The 22,953-nt window shown below is 47.7% G+C and overlaps 2 protein-coding genes across 3 annotated transcripts; one reads left to right on the top strand and one right to left on the bottom strand.

The window, feature by feature from the left end:
* Positions 1-456: 456 nt before the first annotated feature.
* On the bottom strand, positions 457-14,197 carry LOC142009182 (uncharacterized). Of its 2 annotated transcripts, XM_074986838.1 has the most exons (3): positions 12,970-14,197; positions 5,233-5,333; positions 457-682 (listed from the first exon to the last, which is right to left on the bottom strand). In XM_074986838.1, exon 1 carries the CDS (start codon positions 14,195-14,197, stop codon positions 13,205-13,207), a length of 993 nt encoding a protein of 330 aa, XP_074842939.1. In that variant the 3' UTR covers positions 457-682; positions 5,233-5,333; positions 12,970-13,204. The 2 variants fall into 2 exon arrangements, with proteins under 2 accessions (XP_074842939.1, XP_074842938.1); XM_074986837.1 differs by lacking the exons at positions 457-682; positions 5,233-5,333 and adding an exon at positions 11,879-12,744.
* ZNF706 (zinc finger protein 706) lies at positions 14,166-22,710 on the top strand. The gene is made up of 4 exons (XM_074986839.1): positions 14,166-14,294; positions 18,114-18,250; positions 19,488-19,595; positions 20,217-22,710. Exons 2-3 carry the CDS (start codon positions 18,116-18,118, stop codon positions 19,581-19,583), a joined length of 231 nt encoding a protein of 76 aa, XP_074842940.1. The 5' UTR covers positions 14,166-14,294; positions 18,114-18,115; the 3' UTR covers positions 19,584-19,595; positions 20,217-22,710.
* The last annotated feature ends 243 nt before the right edge of the window (positions 22,711-22,953 follow it).

Genomic DNA, 22,953 nt, shown 5'->3' on the forward strand with positions numbered 1-22,953 from the left:
AATGTATAGTGATAGGAACAAAACATAGGCCCTGTCCTGGGAATAAGTGACTCTGTTAGGCATTGTAGTGGATAGTCAACTGAACATGAGCTCCCGGCATAATGCTGTGACCAAGAGAGGTAATGTGACGCTTGGCTGCGTAAACAAGGAAACCTCAAGCAGGAATAAAGATGCCTCTGCTTCTGTACTGGGCACGGGCATAGCCACGGCTAGAACAGTGTCTAGTTCTGATATTCACAATTAAAAAGCGATGTGGCAATACTGGAGAGGGTGACGTGAGAGCAGTAGTAAAGTTCAACCAGACAGGCTGGAATGGGGGTGTGACTCTCTGCTGTGGCACCTCCTGTTGGTCACTCGGGAATTAGCCCTTCAGCCTCTGGAGTGCCCTTTTCTGGCTGGCGTCTCTCCCACTCTTACTTGCCTTCTGTTCGCCAATAATTTAAATCAGGACCCACATCCCTCCCAGACCACACTGCCCTCCCCTCAGGGTACTGCAAGCGGCGCTCTCTGTGGGGTCCTCTCCTCCCAGGGAACCCCAAAACCATCTTACCTCAGTGACCCATTGCCAGTCCTCATCTAGCCCCTTCCTTCAGGGGCACACGGCACTCTGAAACAGCCGCTCATCATCGGCAAGGCATTCTGCTGCTCGGGCTGCCTCCCATCACTCTCGTAGCCTCAGGCCCTGCAACCCAGGACCTCGCCGGGTTAGAGCTCCCCCTCCTATGCCAGCTTTTCCCCCAGCTCTGCTCTGTACTAGGAAGCCCCAGTAGCTTCCCTGGCAACTAGGTCCCTCCCAGGCCCACAGACAGGGAGGGCAAAGGAGACGATTGCCCCAGGGCAGCGGTGGCAGCCAGAGCTTCAGGTCCTTCTGAAGCACAATGGCAGTGCTGCTGTGCCACTGTGAGAGCATGTGTGTGGTGGGGGGGGTGCGGGTAGAAGAGTGCATCATCCCTTCCAGGGGGTGGAGCCAGGCCCCCATCCCACCTTGCCCCAGAGCCTGTGGGAGCTGTCAGGCCTGCTAGTCCCACCTACTCCACAGCTGGAGCAAAAGTCTCCTTTTCTCCCCTGCTCCAGGAACCCTCTATTTATACAGCTCCAGCTGGGCCACAATTAGCTGCAATCCTAATTGGCCGCTAATTGCCTCAGCTGCTGGTTCCTCAGCCCTCTTTACAGGGCTGGGTTTAACCCCTTCCCAGCTCAAGTGAGGCCACCCCACTACACAGGCATTGTGGGAAGGGTGCCAGAGGCCAGTCATAACACAGTACTACACCACTATGTCCACGCTGTCACCCCAGCACTTCATCCAGAGCACAGCAAGCTCTACACTTCTCCTCATGGTGGTTTACCAAGAGGGCAGCAGCTGAAGAGCTACTACACACTAAGTACCTTGCCTGTGTGGACACCTTACAAGTTACAGGGCTGGGCCATTTATGGGGAGCTGGAGGGAGCTGATCATTCCCCTGAAGTTTGAACCCCTGTATTTCATACTTGAAGTCTACTTAAATTGCGCGTCCTAGCCCCAGAGGCAGCTCTTAACTGCAACAGACCTTGCATTGCTCCCAGCTTTGCCTGTGGGGCATGGAGTTTGTTAAGAACATAAGAACAGCCACACTGGGTCAGATGATAGGCCCATCAAGCCCAGTATCCTGTCTTCCGACAGTGGCCAGTGCCAGGTGCCCGAGAGGGAATGAACAGAACAGGTAATCATCAAGTGATCAATTCCCTGTCGCCCGTCTCCAGCCTCTTGCAAACAGTGGCTAGGGACACCATCCATGCCCATCCTGGTTAATAGCCATTGACGGACCTATCCCCCATGAATTTACCTAGTTCGTTTTTAAACTCTACCATAGTTTTGGTCTTCACAACATTCTCCAGCAAGGAGTTCCACGAGTTAATTCGCATTGCGTAAAAAAATATTTCCTATTGTTTGTTTTAAACCTGCTGCCTATTAATTTCATTTGGTGACCCCTAATTCTTGTGTTGTGGGAGGGAGTAAATAAGAATTCCATATTTATTTTCTCCACATCTTTTATATCATATCCCTCTGAATCTTTTTTCCAAGCTAAAACGTCCCAGTCTTATTAATCTCTCCTCATATGGCAGACACTCCATACCCCTAATCATTTTTATTGCCCTCCTCTGAACTGTTGGTAAACAGAGGGAAGCAGGGTGGTTAAAATAACAAAAGGACTGTCATGCAAGTAATTGAAGGATCCTCAGATGATCATGAAAACATTACCAGGTATCCCACTTAAAAGGTAGGCAAAAAGAGTAGTCTGCATTGGGATTGGTCCTGCTTAATTTACTCATAAATGATTTTGACACAGGGCTAAACAGTGACGTGGCAAAATTTGCAAATGATACAAAATTACTCAGAATAGTTCAGTCCAAAGCTGACAGCAAAGCTCCAAAGGCATTTCACAAAACTGGATGACTGGGCAACACAACAACAGGTGGAATTCCATGTTGAGAAATGCAATGCAATGCAAATGGAAAGATATAATCCCAACTATCCATACAAAATGGTGAGGTCTAATTTCTTTCTAAAAAGAAATGACAAAAATGGGAGGGAATATGGTCGGTAGTGTGTGGTGTGTTCTCAGCCCATCTTCCCAGCTGACCATTCCTGCTCCAGGCACCGGGAGATCCCCTGCTCAAGGCCATGTCAAGAAACAGATCTTAGAATCAATGTGATAGTTCCCTGAAGACATCTATTCACTGTGCAGCAGCTGTCAAAAAAGCTAACTGAATGCTGGGAATTGCTAGGAAAGGAATAGCCAAGATAGAAAATATCATATTGCCTCTATATAAAGTCATGGTATGCCCACATCTTAAATACTGCAAGCATATCTGATTGCTCCATCTAAAAAATGACATACTGGATTAGGGAAAGGTACAGGGAAGGGTAACACAAATGATTAGGGGTAAGGAACGTCTTCCATACGAGGAGAGATTAAAAAGGCTGGGGATTTTCAGCTTGGAAAAGAAACGACAAGCAGGGGGATGGGAATATGTCAAAGGTCTGGAAAATCATGTCTGGTGCGGAAAAATTGAATAAGGAAATGTTATTTACCTCTTCACTAACATAACACAAGAAGGTCACTCAATAAAATTAATAGACAGCTGATTTAAAACAAACAAAAGAAATTATTTTTTCAAAGTCAACCTTTGGAACTCTTTGCTGGGGGTGATGGAAAGGCCCAAACAAAAAAAGAGTTTCAATAAGAATAAAATAATTTCAAGGAGGGTACAGTGACTATAAGCCAGGATAGACAGGCAAGGTGTCTCTAGCCTCTGTTTGCCATAAGCCTGGGATGAGCAACGGGGTGGGTCTTTTGAGGATTGCCTCTGCTGTTTATTCCTTCTGAAGCACCTGGCACTGGCCACCACTGGAAGACAGGATACTGGGTTAGATGGACCATTGGTCTGACCCAGTGTGGCCATTCTTGTTACTATATAGGACCCAGAGGTACTTGCCTCCTGCCGTAACCCATTAGACCCCACTCCCCTCCCATAGCAGAGAGACAGCCCAGGAGTCCCAACAGCCTCTCCTCATCCCTGCAGAGTTAGTAAGGAAGTAAAGGAAATAAGAATAATTTTTAAGCCCAACCAGTGTCTGATTTTATTCTGTGGATCGGTGGCCCCGACCCACAAAATATTCCCCTTCCTTGCATTATACCAGGAAAGCTTTCCAAACATTGTGCAATTGTCACCGGTGCACTTATTTAATTTCTAGGTGCTGAACATCATAACTGAAGGTAACAAGCTCTCTCTCTCCAAGTTCTGCTGGGCTACATCTACAGATCTACAGAGATCTTTTGAAAGAAGCTCTTCTGGAAGATCTCTTCCGAAAAACCTTCTTTTGAAAGAGTGCATCCACACCCAAGGGCCGTTTCTTTTCAGGAAGAAGGGGCCTCCGGAAGAAGAACTTCCTTCTGGAAGCCCCCCTGGAGCCGCGCTTCTACCTGGCGTTTTGGGGTCTAGAAGAACAGTCTTCCGGACTCCAAATCACATGATGTTATGCTAATGAGGCATAGGGAGCTTGCATCTGCGCCTCATTAGCATCTTTTGCTCCGTGTATTAGCATGTGTAGAAATGGACAAGAAGTGGATCAAAACAGTGATCTTCTCTTTTGAAAGAGAGCATCCACACAGCCCCCACTCTTTCAAAAAAACCCGCCAGGGATTGAAAATAACTGTTCTTTCAAAAGAAAGGCCCTGCGAGGTGCCTACACGTTTTCTTTCAAAAGAAGATGCTCTTCCTGAAACGGGAAGAGTGATTTTGAAAGGAGCACCACATTCTTTCAATTTACTTTCAAAAGAACACTTTTTGCGCGTAGAAGCTCCAGGAGATCTTTCAATAGAGCCCTTTTCTTTCGAAAAAACTTGCTAGTGTAGACACAGCCCTGGTGTTAAGTTCCATTGAATAAGAGCTCTACAGGGGCCCACCTTTGTACAGCAGTTCACCTGCCTGGAGCCCAGAAATCCTATTATGCTAGTACCTCTCACTATGCTAACAAGGTGGGGTTCTCACTAAGCAGGAGGTGAGCATGAAGCAAGTGTTTAATTGACTCACTAATGGAGGTGGCTTACTGCCCCTCCCAGAGGTAAACAGAAAATAGTGGGAGTGCCCCTCTAGGGAAACGACTAAAGCAGAGGACTGAACTATCCTAAAGTAACTAATCCTAAAATCCGCCAAGCCTAGACCAGGTTTAATGAGTGTGGGTTTCTTAGTTAATAAAATGAAACTCCAGTGAAGAATGGAGGTGGTGGTGGTGGGCTACTTGGCTTGCTGGACTTTGTTTTAGAGCAGATTGGGAAAGACACCTGCTCATCTGGGGTAGTAGGAATAACTAGGTAACAGTGGTAAAGATTCACAAAGTCCCAATCAGTTATGTGGCTAGCTGCACCTCTGCGCCTCTGTCTCAGGGCATTCACAGCTCACATGCCTAGGTCTTTTGCCCTTTTGGAAAGATTTCACTCTTGAATCTCTTCCAGTCAGCTGCTGGTATGATGCTCCACTATAACAACTGCCTGTCAGGGTTCAGACACCTGTTTCTTTGGTTTAGCAACCAGCACGCCCTATTGAGGGAGAGGGGAAACCAGGAGGGCCATTTGACCCAGGCCTCAGGAGACAAAGAACCCTTTAATTTTGACATTTTCCTACCAAGTCATTTCCCTTTATTATACACTTTGCAGTTATAACAGAAACAACAAAAGAAGCTATATATACCTGCCAAAAATTGATTTAAATCATTGTGGGACCTCAGATCTTTGCCAATTTTCCAGTCCCATCCAAGTTTTCGTCTGCATGACTGGAGACTGGAATAGCTTCTGTGAATAGTGATTCTACATTATGAAATGCTATTTACAGTCCTTGCATAGTTTATAAGTTTCGAAAGTCATAATTAATTCTGTTACTGTAAAGTAATTTTGCTTGGTTTGAGTGCGTTTAACCTTTAAATTAGATGTTTATCTCTGCATATGAGATTTTTGTACTCCTTTTTTTCATATGTGTCTTCATATACAATCACCATATCAGGCTCACCTCTTCAGCCAGTTTTAGATTCACCTTTAATGGCTTTTTATGATAATAAATTTTTAATTCTAGTTGTTTAATAAGCTTTATATCTAATCAGGCATTCTCCCCATGTTCATATTCACAACAAACACCGTTTATTAGAGGAATTTAATGGGAACATGTTAGGAGATGAATTTTCAAGACTCTGAAATAAGGCTATAAGGGCCACAGTAAACAACCTCACCAAACTGTTATTATATAATATTTATTATGAAGTATATACAATTAAGGTTTTGTATAACCAATAGACTTTAGCAGATTATTGTTATTGTTTGAGATAAATGTTATTTTTAATTAATTTATTGTGTGTTATTGTTTTATAAAAATGAAGCAAAGATTTGAAAGCGGTGCAAGTAAGAGCTGGCAAAAGCAAGAGTGAAGCAGCAGTTAAGTATTTAAAGCCAATAACATCATTTCTTGCAGAAAAGACACCTCAGACATTAGATAGTAACCATAGTGACGCTTCCAGTTCTGATGATGAAAAGTTTGTATGCGCAAATGACATTTCAATGCCACAGCCTCAAAATGAGATAATTAATTAATATGCAGAAATGCCCACAATAGTGATAGATGCAGAATCTATGCTTGATTTAGAGACTGCAGGCAGAAAATGAGGACTTCAGAGAGGCTGCATGGTAAGAGCAAGAACTTATGGCTAGCATAGGATGCAGTATAACAGTGGCATCAGAATCTGATATTGGACTTTTTGATAAGAACAATGTTGCTCAAATGCATTCGTTTCTCAGAGTTAGTTGTTTTCAGATTCCAAGTAATATATCAAAAGATGCTGAAAATCATGCTCCTCCTACTCATCTGCTGACAAAATCTCTTCCAAATGGAGGCATCTAGGCTACGCCTACACTAGCCCAAATCTTCGAAATGGCCATGCAAATGGCCACTTTGAAGATTACTAATGAGGTGCTGAAATACATATTCAGCACCTCATTAGCATGCCGCCGGCCGCAGCTCTTCAAAATTGCCGCTTCTCGCTGCTGCGCGGCTCATCCAGACAGGAGTCCTTTTCGAAAGGACCCCGCCGACTTCATAATCCCCTTATTCTTATCTGCTTTCAGCGCTGAATGTGCATTTCAGCACCTCATTAATAATCTTCAAAATGGCCATTTGCATGGCCATTTCGCAGATTTGGGCTAGTGTAGACGTCGCCTAGATGCCTCCATTTGGAAGAGATTTTGTCAGGAGATGAGGATCTGCTGATAGGAATAAGGGGATTTCGAAGTTGAGGAGGTCCTTTCGAAAAGGGCCCCCATTTGGATGAGCTGTGCAGCAGCAAAAAGCGGCAATTTTGAAGAGCCAGGGCCGGCTGCATGCTAATGAGGCACTGAATATGCATTTCAGCGCCTCATTAGTAATCTTCAAAATGGCCATTTGCATGGCCATTTCGAAGATCTGGGCTAATATAGACACGGCCCTAGGCAAGAGCCTGGGTCTGCTAAAGCATGGAGAAGCAGGCTCTGTACTATGTACCCTGTTCCATTTTTAACTGTAACACTTCAAATGCATCAGTAGTGTCTGATCCATCTGGCTGAAGCATCAGTAGAGGTTGGAGGAAGTTGGAAGACCAAATACCTACACAGGAAACTTCAGTACAGTAAACCCCCAATACACACGATTTCAACTTGTGCTTAACTTGTGTTAACCCAAGTCAAAATCCTGGGGTCCCCCCAGCTAGGGGAAGCCAGGCGGGCAGACAGCCAAAACGCCATGTCTTCTCCCTGGATTCCTGAAGCTGGGGGAACAGGGGGACAGACAGATGTGATGGTGTGGCTTCCCCCAGCTGGGCTTGTTTCCTGACTCCGGCCAGCCAAGGGGAGCTGGGAGCCAGGTGCACTGCTCAGTTTCCCACCTCCTGCAAGTCCAGGGGAGTTGGGAGCCAGACTGCTGCCTGGTTCCCAGCTCCCCTCAACTTCTGCAGAATATGAGTTATGTGAGGTTGCTCAGGAACACAACCCCTGTGTAACTCAGGGGTCTACCGTATTGTATAAAGATAACTATATTACATGGAAATCAGCTAGTAGAGCAGCACTAGCTGACAGTTAAATTGGAAACTCACTCCAGAGTGAAATAAACACAGAACCTGGTAACTGGAAAAAACTACTTAAATCCATATCGAATGTTATTCTTTTTCTTTCTGAACAGGGATGGTTCCAGTCAATTAACTGGTGACCCTACAAATGGAAACTTTCTTGATATACTTGAGCTTCTTTGCAAGCATGACCCACTTTTATCAGGCCATGTTAAGTGTGTTCGTGAATCACAAGGGAGTGGAAAACACATGCAAGTCTGTTATCTGTCTATGAGAAAAGAAAACAAGTTTATTTAGCTATGTGGGACATTAGAGCAAACAACAATTCTTGAAGAGATTCGACATGCAAACTGCTTTTCAATTATTATTGATGCAACTTCAGATTGTTCTGATAAAGAACAGATGATATTAGTTGTCTGATATGTTAAAATTGTAGGAAGGTCAAAGGTTTCAATTGAACAATGTTTCATTTTGTTTGATAATTTCACAAAAAAAAAAAAAAAAGCACACACCAAAATTGGAAATCACCACTCATGTATTAGAAATTCTTTTAGGCTTCAAATTGAATTTTCAAGTCTGCGCTGGCCAAGCCTATGACAATGGATCCAGTACGGCTGGGAAGTATAATGGAGTACAAGCATTTCATTTGAGCAAAATCTAAACTGTATTTTCTCCAATTTTGGCAACTACACATTCAAATTTTGTCCGCATTGATTATGCTAAATCATGCAAGGAAGCATATTTTGGAACAATCTAGCAATTGTACTCCTCTTTGGTAGCAGTCCTCAAAAGTGGGAAATTCTGAAGCAGCATCTGCCTGTTTCAGATGGGGCCTTCTCTTGACCTGAGCAGGTTGTCTTAGAAATTCACCGTGAGCACCTTTGGCAAGTCCAAAAAGTCTCACCCAGTTCCTCAGTATAAGTGACTGTCTGGGTAGGTTTACACTACAGCTGAAGGTGTCACAGTACCATGGCGAGGCAATGCCAGTCCAGGTACAATCCAGTGAGCATGGGTAACAATGGTAGTGTAGGTACAGAAGCATGGAGTAGCAACTAGAAACAAATGTGGTCTTATACTTTGGTTGGACTACAGCAGAGGCTAGCACGTGGCCATTATTCATAGCAGCTGGGAGATGTGATTCCCAACATGGGTAGAAATACTTGTACTAGCTGAGTTTGAACCACTGGTTGAACCTCTCTAGTATGCCACCCTAGGGACCTGACCAGTGCCAAAGAAGAGAATTTGCCAGACCATGGGAGACCAATATTGTCTAGCACATTACCAACACTTCCACTGCTTACTGGGCTCTTAGAAGACATTTAGGGGTATATTACAGCTAAATAACAGCACAGAACACTAAGTACCATGACGGGCGGCTGTAAACAAACTTTATGGGACGATGGGAAACTCAGCCAGCCCATAAGTGATCATCCAGCTAACTATAATCATGCCAGATTACGGATGTTGCCATACGAGAATCCTGGACTAGACAGGCTCAACCTGGAGTGTGTAAAAATAGCAGTAAGGCTATATGGGAGAAATTACACTGGGCTGCTGCAAGTATGTACCCGGGGCAGGGCCATCCCATCCATAGGACGAGGTGGGGCAGCCATCCCAGGCCCATGTCTTTTGAGGCACTACAGCTGCCCCAGCCCTCCCATGGACATGAAAAGAAGATTACCTAGGGCAGGGGGTGGGGGCAAGAAGCAGCAGCAGCCACAGGTCACCTCCCCCCACCTCCTCTTTCCCCTGCACTCACCACAGGGAGCAAGTAGCAACTTTCTCTGCTCCTCTGCTGCCTCCCAGCCCCCTGAGCCATGCGTCTCCGTGGGTGGAAAGGAGGCCCCTGCTTCCAGCAGCCTGTGGAGAAGCAGGGCTGTTGGCCAGGAAGGTGTGATGGAGCACGGTGTGGTGAGTACAGGTGGGGGTGGGTGGGAAACCAGGGCAAGTGACCCCCTATGGCTGCTGCTGCCATCTGCCCTGGCCCAGGTAATCTTGGTCTAGTCTGGCTGGTGAGAGGGTCAGGATTGGGGGTGCAGTGGCAGAAGGTGCAGTCAGCAAAATGCAGTGGTTGCCTGTGGCCCCACTCCTGGGGAAGGTTTGCCCTGGCCCCCCGTTGAGATGGCCTTGAGCTCTAGTGGAGCTGTACTGGTACTAGAACAATAATGGAAGACTCCCTCAAAATCCTCAGCATCCATACATGCAGACAATGTCTCTCGAGAGTCACGTCTACACTAGGAAGTTCTTTCAACAGTTATTTTGAAAGAAGGGGCTCTTTTGAAAGATGGTGCGGGGCGTGTACACACAAAAGCATTCTTTCGAAAGGACTTTGAAAGAACACAGCGCTGCTTTTGAAAGCGTTCTTCCCCTCTCGTATCAGGAAGAGTGCTTTCTTTTGAAAGAAAACCTGTGTAGACGCTCCACAGCCACTCCTTCAAAAGAGCAGTCTTCCATGGCACCAACCAGCTGGCGCATGGAGATGCCCTGGCCAGCATGAGCAGAGCTATGTGCCCCCTGTGTCCGGCCATGTTTAAAGATGTAGGGACCCAGAAACCCCATGGCAGGAAGCTGAAAGCATGCTAGCAGCAGCAAAGGCATGAGCCTGCAGCAGCACACCCTACCCCCAAGTCCCCAGCAAGAAGAGCCATGCTATCACCCCTATGTCCAGCAGCCAAGAGCACTGTGCCCCCCAGAGGTCCCTCATCAAGTCATCAGAGGGCTTGCAGGATCTCACCCAGGGCAAGAAAAGCGGGCCCCATCATGGTTCGAGACAGAGCTGCAGGACCTCCTTGGCCTATGGGGGGACGGACAAGGAGGTCCTGCTGCAGACCACCACCAGGCACCAGAACACCGCAACATTTGCCCAGCTGTCCACTGGCCTGACCGCCTGGGGGCACCCCTTCTGCCCCGGCCTACGGACCAGGTCAGATTAAAGGAAACGTGGTAGGCCTATGTGAATCTGTCCCCCCCCATGAGGAACTCAATTGACTCCCTGGGGCCAAAGAAACAGCACTCCCATCATGGTGCTGGACACAACAGGGCCTGAGCTGGAGCAAGAGGAGCTGGCAGGACCCTCAGGCCAGACCACTCCCCAGGACAGGAGCCAGAGCTGACGTCTGAAGAGGACAGGTCTGTGCCTGGCACGCAAGTCAGCATTCTCCTGTCCGGGTTGTCTGGTCTGGCACACTCCATCGAGTTCGAGAGACTCTCAGGTACATACTGTGTACATTGCACACCCCGAGGCCTGGAGAAGGGGCGCCAGCCTCTGCCGCAGCTGCCAATTGGCCAGCTCCACAGCTGCTGGCCCCAGTCTGGACACACCCTGGACAGCCGCATCTCCTGGCCTTGAGAGAGAGCTGTGTGTGGCACTCAGCGCCCAATCCCATGGACATCACCATCAGCTGCATGCCCAGGGAGGGGGTGGGTTGGGGGCTGGAACGCACCCAGCGTATGCCCCAACTGCATGGGGAGCCCTCAGCACCCAGGAACCTCCAGTGCCACCAGAGGGTTGGGGGGATGCCCATAAGGGGTGAAGGGCATGGCCCTCAGGGCTGGACCACAGGATCAATGGCTCGTCTCTCCCTCCCCTTCCATCCCTACAACTCCGTCATCTGAGGGCAGGGCAAGCCCCATGCAGGGGCTGGGAAACCCCACAGTGGCTGCAGAGAAGGCCAGGCCAACCCCTTCTCCAGCACCCAGGCAGGCTTGTTCCCGGCGACGATGTCACCACCACCCGCACAGCTGTCATGTGGGAGCACAGCATGATTTTGCAGGAGTGGCCCGCACTGGAGCAGGCTGATGTGGCCTGGCAGCACAAGGTTGGGGTGAAACGGCCTCCAACCCCTCACCTGGGCTGTGACTGACCATCTGCCCCTGCCCTCACTGTCCTGCTCCATCTCCCTGCAGCTGACATGCTAGAACTTGGCCACTGGCTTGTGACCATCGTGGGCTACGCTGAGCCAGCAGCACCCCAGTTCCTCCATCCTCCTCTATATCCCCCTGCTGAGCCCGAGGCTGCTGCACCCTTATCTCCCCATGGACCCAGCCCCAACTGGAACCCCAGACCTAGGGTGGTAGGGGATCCCATAACCAGCCTGGCTCATGGCCCCCCCGACCCCCACAGAGGACTAAGGCCCCACTCCCACCCCAGGACCCTACAATGCATTTAGTTCTCCCTATTCCCCAATGTGAATGGGTATTGCACAGTTTATTTCATTCAAACAATTAACATATTTTGTTAGAGTTTATTTTGTCACCAACCCTACATTCCTTGTGAATGATGGGGTAGTGAGGGGTGGATGTGCTGGGGAGAGGCCTGGTGGGGGAGCAGGTAGGAGTAAGTGTGCAAGGGGGGGTCGTGGTGGCGGGTACTTGGGAAAAAGTCATTTGGGCCCCTGAGCAAAAGCCTCACGGAGGGCCTCCCTGACCCACACCCCATCCTGATGGGCCTGGCGACACAGGGCATTGGCCGCCTGCTCATAGCGGGGGCGGGCCTCAGCAGTGCACCGCTCCACAAACAGCTCGTGCTTACCCTCCACTATGCTGTGGAGAGCACAGCACGCCCCCACAACGGCAGGTACACCGTGGGAGCCAACCTCCAGCCACGTCAGGAGGCACCTAAAACGGCCCTTCAAGCGCCTGAACGCACACGCCACAGGGTTGTGGGCCTGGTTCAGCTGGGTGTTGAAAAGGTCCTAGCTTGGGTCCATGTGGCCAGTGTAGGGCCGCATGAGCCACGGGTGCAAGGGGTAGGCAGTGTCGGCCACCATGCAAAGGGGCATGGTGATGTCCCCGACTGGGAACTCCCGCAAAGGGATGTAGGTTCCCTCCTCCATCCTCCGCCCAAGCCATGAGTTCCGGGCACTGCCCCACCAGCCCACACATACATCCATAAAGTGTCCGTTTGCGTCCACGAGGGCCTGGAGCACCACAGAGTGGTACCCCTTCCAATTAATATAACGGTCTGCGTTGTTGTCTGGGGCCCGGCTGGCGATATGGGTCCCGGCCAGAGCACCAAAACAGTTTGGGAACCCCAACGTGGCAAATCCCTCAATGGCCGTGTCAAGGTCCCTGACACGGATGACCCTCCACAGGAGGATGGTGTCGATCACCTTGACAACCTGCATGGAATGGACAGCGTACACACTCATGAGTGTATGGTGGGATGCTCAAGACCCACCCCCATCCCTGTCCTTCTGCCTCCTCCAGCCCCGCCTCCTCCTTACATGCCCTGTCCCTCCAGGGCTCCCCACCCCACCCCGTGCCCTTGCACCCCTGTGCCCAAGGGTCCTCCTTGGCCAGGGGCCCCTTCTGCGTAGGTGGTGTCTGACCCAAGCATGCCTTACCTCCATGAGGATGGTCCCGACAGTGGCCTTGCCAATCCCAAACTGGTGTCCCACAGACCGGTAGCTATCTGAGGTGGCCAACTTCCAGATTGCAATGGTGACTCATTTCTCTAGGCGGCGAGTGGGCCGCCCCTGGGGATCCTGCTGCTGGAGGGCGGGGGCGAGCAAGCAGCACAGCTCCAGAAACGTCTGCTTGGTCATGCAGAAGTTCTGGAGCCAACGCTCATTGTGCCATTCACCCATCACGCGCCGGTCCCAGCACTGGGAGCTCCAAGGATCGCTCCGCAGGCGTCGGCTCGCCCGGCGTAGGGGGCGCGAACGCCGCCCTGCAGAGAGGGCCTGGAGGACTGCGGCTGCGGGGGGTGCCGACCCGCGGAGCTGGAGAGCGGCAATGACCACCATGGCCAGAAGGTGGACCACGGCCTCTAAGAATTCCCTGTCGGGGAGTTGCTGGGGAGCCATGGCGGGGGCGGGGGGCTCTCTGCCGGGCTGGTCCCAGCTCCGGCTCAGCTGGGCTGCTGACAGCTCGCCAGGCCTCAGCCTTCGCAGGACAGGGGTGCTGGGGAGGGGCCCCGCACGGGCTCGTCCACCAGGCGCCCTGCCCCGCTGTTTGGGCAGAGCGGCCGGCCGGGGCTGCGGACGCCCCCGTTGAGGAGAGCGGCTGGGAGGCCGGGCCGCTGTGCGTGCAGGCGCCCTCCTTCCGGAACAGACAGCCGGCAGGCGGCCGCGGGGGAAGCGAGGCGGGCGGCGTGCGGAAGCTGCTAGCGGTGCCTGCCGCGCAGCTGCCCGGGAGGGAAGCGCTGGGCGCGTGCCGCAGCCAGCGCCGCGCCGGGGCCCACGTGCTGCGCGGGCGGAGGCTCACAGGCGTGGCACGTTTGGCTCCGGCGGACCGCGACGCCCCTTTCCCCAGCGCAGCGCAGCGCAGCGGACGGGCCGTTCCGCCGGCGGGGGAGACGGTGGGGGACGGACGCCAGCGCGCTCCCGCCCGGTGCCGGGGCCCAGGCGGAAGGAAGAGCTGGGGACAGCCTAGAACATCCGGGCACCGAGGGAGGCCCTGAGGCTCCGCCCCCTGTTCCTGTGGCGGCCCCCGCCGGCCCCGCCCCGCGTTATGTAAGCGGGCGGCGGCACCATTGGCCGGCGGCGACTGGGGGTTGCTGGCCTCTGCCGCGCGCGGGGCGGGGTGGAGAGGAGCTGCGCGTGCGCAGTCGCGGGGCGCCGACTCCTCCATCCTCCTCTCGGGTAGGCGAGGCGGCAGCCGCGGCTGCTGCGGGGCCGCACGGAGCCTTCCCCCAGCTCGCTCGCGCCTGGGCCGGCCGCTAGTCCGGGTAAGCGGGACCCAGCCGGCCGCCGCCACCTTCCCTCGTGCCCCGGCCGTGACGGGAGGCGTCTTCTTGAGCGGCGGCGGCGGCCTGGCAGGTCCTCGGCGCCGCGGGGAGCCGGTCGCGGGGCAGGGGCGGCCTCCTCCTTCTCCCGGGGGCGGCAACGCGGCGGCCGCACGCTGGGCCTTACGGTGCGGAAAGGCGCCCGGGGCGGCCGGCTCCGCGCTGCCGGTGGCTGCCCGCCTGGGCCCACGGGTTCCGCTCCCCGGCCCGTCGCTTGCAGGCCCGCCTGGAGAGGGCTTCAGCCACCCGGAGCCCCGCGGCCGCTGGCTCCTCCCCGGCCCGCCGCTCCTCGGGGTGACCCGCGGGGTGGGGAGATACTCGCCCGCTGTGGCGCGGCTGGGTGGCTGCTGGGTCTCAAGGCAGGTCGCTGCCTGAGGTTGGCCCTGCTCCGGGCCCCGCCGGCCCAGGCGGTCCGCTCTTGCACCGAACGAGATTAGTTGCAACTCCTCGTAGCCCTGAAAGTCGGGGAGGAAGCAGCTGCTGCTCTCCAGCTCTCCCGGGTTGGGCTTTCCGGTTTTGGTCACGGGCCGGCCTGCTTGTCGTGTAGGAAATCAGCGTCGCAGGAGGTGTCTTGCAACTCCGCGGGCTTCCTTTGCCTTAGCATGAGTCTCTCCTAACTTCACTGTGGCGGCCGTAATGTCTAGGAAGTGTTTTAAAGTTTCTTGTGGATCCTGCCGTGTAGGTCTGTAGTAAATCAAGGCTTTGTTAGGCTTTCTGGAGAATGACTTTGTGGTTAAAGTAACAACTTACCTCTTTTAAGGCTGAAATATGGAATTGGCTTTGTTGTGACTGAAGATAATTATTTGGGGTAAATTCTGAATGTGACAGCATTGTAGTATTCTAAGGGCTAGAAATATTTAATTGGCCAGTTCACTTAATGTTCACATTATGCATGTTGGAATTACAGTAAGGGCTAACTTATAGTATTTTAAACCTAAAAAGTCTGGCTTGGCCAAATCTGTCAGAAGTGCTTTGTTTAGTTGACAATCAGACCAAAAGTAAAAATAACTCTATGAATAACATCAATATAACAAGCTGTTGTGCTTGCTCAGTGAGTCTTTTATCAAATTAATATCAAGGTACTATCTAAAACATTGTAACATTCTGATTGAGGCGCAACTTGTCAGGAAAAGTAACTAAAGCCCACTCTTGCACATTCAGATTTCTTTCTAAAAGGTATTTGTCGCTCCCCATTATTTGTTTTCAAGATATCTTGACACTGCTGTAGAGCTTAAACTAAGTCTTTTTGTTAAATTAACTAAAAATTAAACCATCCGATAGATAGCTAGCTAGAACTTTAATCTCCCTTTTGAAACAGGAGGTGTGCAGTTTTCTGGATATTCTGCATAAATAGTAAGAGTTCTTTGTTGGGGTTTAGGGATTAAAAATCCCTTTAACTGGTTAACTTGTTAAATGGTAGATTTAACTGATAAAATGAGTGAGGAGCAGCTGGGGAGGCCATGCAGTGGGGTGGGGGTGCTCCAACCTAGACTGGGCAGCCCCTGTGTGCAAACTCCCCAGCTGCCACAGATGGGGCTACTCTAGGCTGGCTGGAGTGCCCCTGTCTGTGGTAGCCCTGTGGGGCTGGAGTAACTCTCTGCCCATGATGGTTGGGGGTGAAGCTGCATGAGCCCATACAGGTTAACTGTGGCTAGGAAGCCTCATCCATTTAATGAGAGGCTTACTGGTTAAACCCCAACATCCCTTCTGGGATTACTCCTGAGGGAATTTTGCATAAAAAATTAAACATTTGACCAAATATTTAAAAACTCTGCAAATTTGATTTGTCAGTAAAATTGACAAGTGGACATGGGGGGATGCAGGCCACTGACTGCACAGAGGTTGGCAGTGATATTTCACCCAATCCTGACTCAGTACAGGGGATGAGCCCACCCTAGAAAAACCCTCTGCACCAGGTATGGGCAGGAAGGCTCAGCTCCCTAGGTTCCAAGTGTGGAGGGATCAGCAGGTGTGGGAACAGACAGAAGGGAGTGGATAGTGCAGAGCTTCCTGCACCTATTGGAGGCAGGGGGAGGTTTCTGAGGGTGAGTCTGACCTGGGTCCTTGCAGAGAGGGTGGAATCCTGTCCTCACCCAGCTGGAACTAGCAACTGAGCATGTCAACAGGGTAAGAGCCACCCATCAGAGTTTCACTACCCCCATCCCCCGCCCCCCCATGCACACTCTACAGTAATTTACTTCTCAGCGGGCTGCTGTGGGCACCCAAAACAACATGCCTGCGGATCTGGGGAGGGATGTATGACCACTCTTGTGGATTCCCTTGGCTTCCCTGTCACCCTGTGGGATAGCAAAGAAATCTGAAGTTGTGAATTCTGCGTGCACATGTTGGTACACAATTCCCCTGAGTATAGCATGTATCAGTGTATAGCTTCAGTTGAAACCATTAGTAGCGAGTCTGTGACAGGTATGTCTAACATCCTGAAAACTGATGCTAGTATAATGTTTGAGAGAAAATCACTATAGCTTTTATTTAAATAGTTTTGGCACAGAAAAGTCTTCTTACATTTTTGTTTGAGTGTCCATCTCCTAGAAGTTGAACTAAAGGGAATCCATTGCATTTCTGTGTTTTCTTTCCAAGAAAACTTGCATGGAACTTTTACTACTTACTTTTCTCTCATTGTCTAACTTCATAATCCATTATTACAGTCGATAACATTAGAATTACATGGGCTGAAGAAAAATGCGGGCAAGGAGTGTTTTTTTTTTTTTTAATAGTTACACTGTGATTCACACTGGGAGGCCAGGCTCCTGGATACTTCTACAATACAAATAAACATGAGATTTAAATAGATAAATATTTATTTTAGATGAGGATTTAGCAGCTAGTGTAAAAATTTAGAAACTAGTTTTCCATTAAACATTCCCTGCTCCACGAGATACCATCCAGTTACCCTATTTCCATGTCTCTCAGACATCCTTCCCCAATGGTGGATGACTTCAGTCCCTGAGGGAAGCTTCTATCTCCTTCTCTTGTCATTCTGTATGTAGTAGTGGCTTCTGTTGGAGGCAGCTAATCTGGCTTCCTTGCTTTTCATCTGATTTTTATAGACTTTTATGTATGTTCTTTACAAAGAAGAGCCTGGACACCTATAAAGTAACCTGCAATAAGGAGCTGCAGGACCATGTCACCACCCACCTTTCCACAGAGCCCTATAAAATCGTTCATAGTAATCAGCGAGCCATGGTCTTTGCATGGGTTGAGAAAATAAGTGCACATAAAAGGAACATTGGTGGTACTGTTTGATCACTCAAAAATACCTCTCTTACAAGATGAGCTTTGGAATATCATTTAAGAGGAAGCTTTAGAATGGAGTCTACTAATCATGTTTCACATGAAAAATACTTAAGAGTTCAGAGGTCTTTATACAAGGCACCTGAACAGATTTCCATGTGTCTGCTTCACATGAATTGTGTAGGGCATATGGAGAATGCATATGACACCTTGCTCGTAAGCAACGAAGGGTCCTGTGGCACCTTATAGACTAACGGAAAAGTTTTGAGCATGAGCTTTCGTGAGCACAGACTCACTTCATCAGTACATCTGATGAAGAGAGTCTGTGCTCATGAAAGCTCATGCTCAAAACTTTTGTTAGTCTATAAGGTGCCACAGGACCCTTTGTTGCTGTTACAGATCCAGACTAACACGGCTACCCCTCCGACACTTGCTCATAAGGTTACCTTCTGAGTTGCTAGCCACAACAGTCTCTTTGACTTAGACTAAATATCCTTCTTTGTTTTGTAGATATGGCTCGTGGACAGCAGAAGATTCAATCACAGCAGAAAAATGCCAAAAAGCAAGCTGGACAGAAAAAGAAACAAGGACATGATCAGAAGGCTGCAGCCAAGGCTGCCTTAATATATACCTGTACTGTCTGTAGGGTAAGGGGGAAGCAGAAGACAGCATTACTGTGGGTAACTTACCAACTTAGAGAGGGACTTGTATAGGAAGTTGTGGAAATCACAAAGAAAATATTTGTGGTGGTAATGGTTTAACTGGCTAGTTGCTTTTAGGTGTGTATATGTTTTTGTTATGGAGGGCTGTAGATAGATTAAAAAGAGCAAAGGTGGCTTCCTTTAGGTACATGTAAAGATCAGAAACTAGTAGACTTAAGCAGTTAGGAGCCATTATTGTAAGTTTTCATATTTGCAGTAGAAGGCTTGTCTGGAGTTCTGAGAGACCACTTGCTGTTGTGCATTTTACTTCATCTTTAAATGAAAAGGTGGTTGCCTGCTGTGCCATCATCTGTGGTTGACACTGTTGAATGATACCAAGAGCTGTAACCAGGGTTTAATAAATAGTTACTTATTTCTGCCAAAGCAATCGTCTTGACAAGAGAACAGAAATTTAAGCATCTAATCAGATTTTGATTTTCTTCCTCACTCTCCTGAATCTTGCTTTTCCTCTTAGATTGCATGCACTAAGAAGGGCCAGTCTTAGTACAGACCTGCCACTTGTAATAAACTGTAATAGAAAGCTTTCTGGTGGGGGACGACTCCCCCTAATTCAGGCACCCTGTTCTTTTCTGCAAAATAAAACAGCTTTCCTAGTAATGCAATCGGAAGTTAGTCTTTGGTTACTCTTAGTTACACATTTCTAAAAACAATGGGTTAAGGTGGCATGTGCCACTTAGTGAGTCACCAGAGACTCTTTAGGCTCCAATGTACCAATGAGGCAATAACAAAAATGTTCTTAATTGTTCTATAAAGGATAGATATTTATCTTTTGGCTGAGCCTTGAATGAAGTCGTCTTACAGCCTAATTTGTAAAATTCTAGATTAAATAACTTGACTTCTGCAAGGAGGCTTGTAATAAAAATGAACGCACCTTTCAGTTTGTTTTTGGCAGGTGGCAAAAAATAAGTAAATGATAATGATGTGCTGAAAACAGGTGTTAAAAATCAGAGGGCATTAGTTAATGCAGAGCTAGAGATTCTCTACAAGTAGTTTAGTAATGCATAATACCACCTTGATTGCCTGTCTGCTAGAAGTACTATGGCACTAAAAGAGCGGGTACACGTAAAGTCAGTTTTGGTGAAGAATATTAAAGTTTGAAATGAGTTAAATGTCAAGGTTCCACCTAACACCCTTCTGCCATTCATTCTTTGTTTTCAATCAGACACAAATGCCGGACCCCAAGACCTTCAAACAGCACTTTGAGAGCAAACATCCTAAGACTCCACTTCCTCCAGAATTGGCTGATGTTGAGGCGTAAAGTTGTTTACAGGTTATTACATATTTATTAAAACTAAATCTGAGTTGTACCCTTTATCATAATCATGAATTAGTCTACTCATTGGCTTACTTGAGAATAACTTCACTTTGTTCAATATGACAGTTAGCTTGAAACTGCAAAAGCGGCCTCAGATCACCAAGCATGAGAAGCTACTTAATCATTATGACTATGGCAACAGTAGGAGTCTTGGCCTTTGGGTCACTGACACTAACTTTAAAGGAAAAAATACAGCCCTAGATGAGAGGCTTGCCCATGTAGCTCTGAGGTAGTTAGAAACATAAATTATTTACTTCTTTTAAAGGATACTTTATTCTTGGTTGCTATAAAAATCTTAAAGTTAGACCTGTTTAATATATGACCAGAAGTTTAGGCTTTGTTATGTGACAAATGCATACTGTTTGGCCTGGTTGAGAAATTATTTATGTAAATACTAATCCTTTTGAGAAGATTTGCAAGATAGCTAAACCAATTGCGTGCAAAAAAAAAAAACAAAACACATCACACAGTGTTTTTTGGTTCCTAATTTGGTGGTATGATTTTTCATTGATTGGAAGCTGAGCAGTGTTGTGCAACAGTTCACGTTAACTGAATTATTCTTGGTTTTTTTTGTAGGTGAATTCATTGCACCTATTGACTCATCTACAGTCAAACCTTACATAACAAATCTGCAGCTGGTTTTCTAACAAACTGTTGATCAGCAAAAATGAAGGGGTGACAGAAACATTCATATTTTTATGCTGTTCCCTCAAGCTTCATGCAAAGACAATTGTGTAAATGTACAGTTGTGCCCTATTTGGAAATCCTGAGAGTCCATACTTGTTATAAACATTTTTTACAATTGTAATTATACTGATGTTCATATTGTGTAAAATAACTCATTTAATAAAATAGTACTTTGATTTTTACAATATCACAGGTTAAATGCTTGTAGAAGTTCTGTTTTAACTTTCCACACTATCTGCCTTATAAAATCCTAATGAAAACAAAGTGGAATTCTGTCCGTCCTGCCAGAAACTTGAGTAGTTTCATTCCACTGAAAGTAATGTGCATTACGCTAAGCTGAGCTAGAGCTAACCTTAGAGGGGCAACTGCTTATGTTTACCTTCCAGGGTTTTGCTTGCTTGATCAAGCTCAGTAACTGACATTTAACTTCTGCACTCAAGAGGTATAGCCAGCTTCTTAGAAGCTGCATTAGAATAGTGAGACTTCTTCCTTTTCCATTTTGTTTTTTAAGGGGTATCAAAACTACAAGCCATTTACAGCAGGTCTCCTTTTCTGTAAGGGAACTTGTTCCTTCTAGTCGTGCACTGGAGAGACTTTGTTAGAAAACTGAACCGTAATGTTCAGGACATAGCTGGCAAAGCTGAGGCAGAACAGAATGTAATAATTGTAGAAGTGATTAACTGAATAATGGTGACAAATGCTCTATCAAGTTAAAGTAACACTCTCTGCTTTTTCATTGTAAAATTCAGTTGGAAAGATTGACTGCTCATGTGCATATACGACCACACATCTCCCCCTACCCCCCCCCCCCCCCCAAAAAAAAAGACTCTGGCTAGTTTAGTAGAAACACTTTTTTCTCAAGAAGTATGCGCAATAATCAAATGCTAATGACTTATTGACAACCGTCTTAAAATAAGCCAGCTGGAAAGCAGACAAGCCATATTACTAATTCAAAGTGGTATAGTTAAACTTAAATCAGCCTGACTTACCAACATTGCCAGGGAAAAGTTTAGGCTTTATCTGAAATTCCTAGATGAGAGCAATTAAGAACAGAGTTAACCTTCTTAAAAGTATCACAGGCGGAATTCCAATCTCAGATCTAGAGCACAAAAGTGGGGGGGAGGGAGGGGGAGAATCTAAAACTGGTGTATTTGAATTGTGCTGGAGAGTCCGCAGTCCAGTAACTGTCCTAAATAAATGTGAAGTGGTACTGCCCAAGAACAGATCTTCTGAAATTGCTTAGACAGGGAGGGGCAATGTTACGAATTGAGAAACTGGTTACAACAATGTGTAGTCACAGTAACTAATCTCATTTCTGCCAGACCAACTAACTCCTTGATACATGTTGAACACCACCTTTGATTTAATGAGTCACTGGATATAAGTGGTATATCTGGTATATCCCATCAAATGTAGCCTCTATATCCATTTTCCCTTTTAGTGAATTACTTGTATCAGGCTAGCCTCCCATCCTCTACTGTGACATTAAGTTGTATCTCCCTGTAAATGTTCACTTTGGCCTAAATTTTCATTGTAATATAATCACTCTGATCTCTATATACCAATTGTTTTATAGGTATGCTGCTCACCTGCTGAAAATAATAATGTACTGCACTTGCACTCCTGATATTAGACTAAACTCAGATTTTTTTCTTGATGCTAGTAACTGCATCCTGACAGCCTCACTCCCACAAACCAAGAAATCTGCCTCTCAGCTTCATGCAGTGAGGTACCTGAAACTTTCACATGCTGTATTTTTGTTCAAAAATAAGATGAATATACCTCGAGGAAAACATTCCTTGTATGATATGTTAGTCTGGTCTTACTAAACCTCCCCCACGCCCCACCACCACCATCACACACCTCAAAGCTGAAAACCATGTTCCATTGCTTTAATTTACAGATTGTGTAGCAAGCATTGTAGTTAACGAGCAAATAAGGGGTCTGGAAAGTGGGGGCATATTGGTAGGACAAATCAACCTACTTCATAGGAATTTTATTGCATTTTGAAAACTGTATGACCTTATTCTAAAAACTACGTAAGCATCAGTTGATAACTTGTGTAAAGGCCAGGATGATCTTCAGTTTTATACACTAATGGACTCCTTAGTTACAGCTGTTGCAATCTGAAATATTGTAACATTTTCTAATAAACTGAACCCAAAAGTAAGGGCATGGGGTGGGGAGAATGCAGGACTAGATGGGGGAATTGTCCTCATTTAGTATTGTCTGCAAATACTCGATGTATGAATTTAAAGAATTGCGCGGGGATTAAGCAGTGGGGGAGTTTTCTTGCTTCTCCTGAACTTGTGGATGGCATCCTGTTAACTCTCGCTAAAGACACACAATTGTGCATTGTATGGTGTCTGATTAAAGAGCAAGTTTAAAAAAACCCTAAAGTGTAAAATGTGATATTTCCTGCCTGTTACAAGCAAGCGTTCTTGCATTTTTGTAAAAATTTAATGCTGGCTGGACAGCTCTAAATCTTGACACTATCCAGCTACAAAAAGTAGCTGTGGCAGGGCAGACTTTCCACTTTGATGCTGCAAGGCTGATTTGCCTGTATGCAGGGACTCTCTCTTCCTCCCCTTTAGAGACCTACCTCCATAAGGATGTTGAAGACTCT

Source organism: Carettochelys insculpta, chromosome 2 (genome assembly GCF_033958435.1).
Source record: "Carettochelys insculpta isolate YL-2023 chromosome 2, ASM3395843v1, whole genome shotgun sequence".
NCBI lineage: Eukaryota > Metazoa > Chordata > Testudines > Carettochelyidae > Carettochelys > Carettochelys insculpta.

Bases quoted from the DNA above. Each gene is read 5' to 3' on its own strand.
- LOC142009182 (XM_074986838.1), bottom strand. From the start codon at position 14,197: ATGGAGGAGTCGGCGCCCCGCGACTGCGCACGCGCAGCTCCTCTCCAC.
- ZNF706 (XM_074986839.1), top strand. From the start codon at position 18,116: ATGGCTCGTGGACAGCAGAAGATTCAATCACAGCAGAAAAATGCCAAA. The intron at 18,251-19,487 runs GTAAGGGGGAAG...GTTTTCAATCAG, and splicing joins ATACCTGTACTGTCTGTAGG to ACACAAATGCCGGACCCCAA.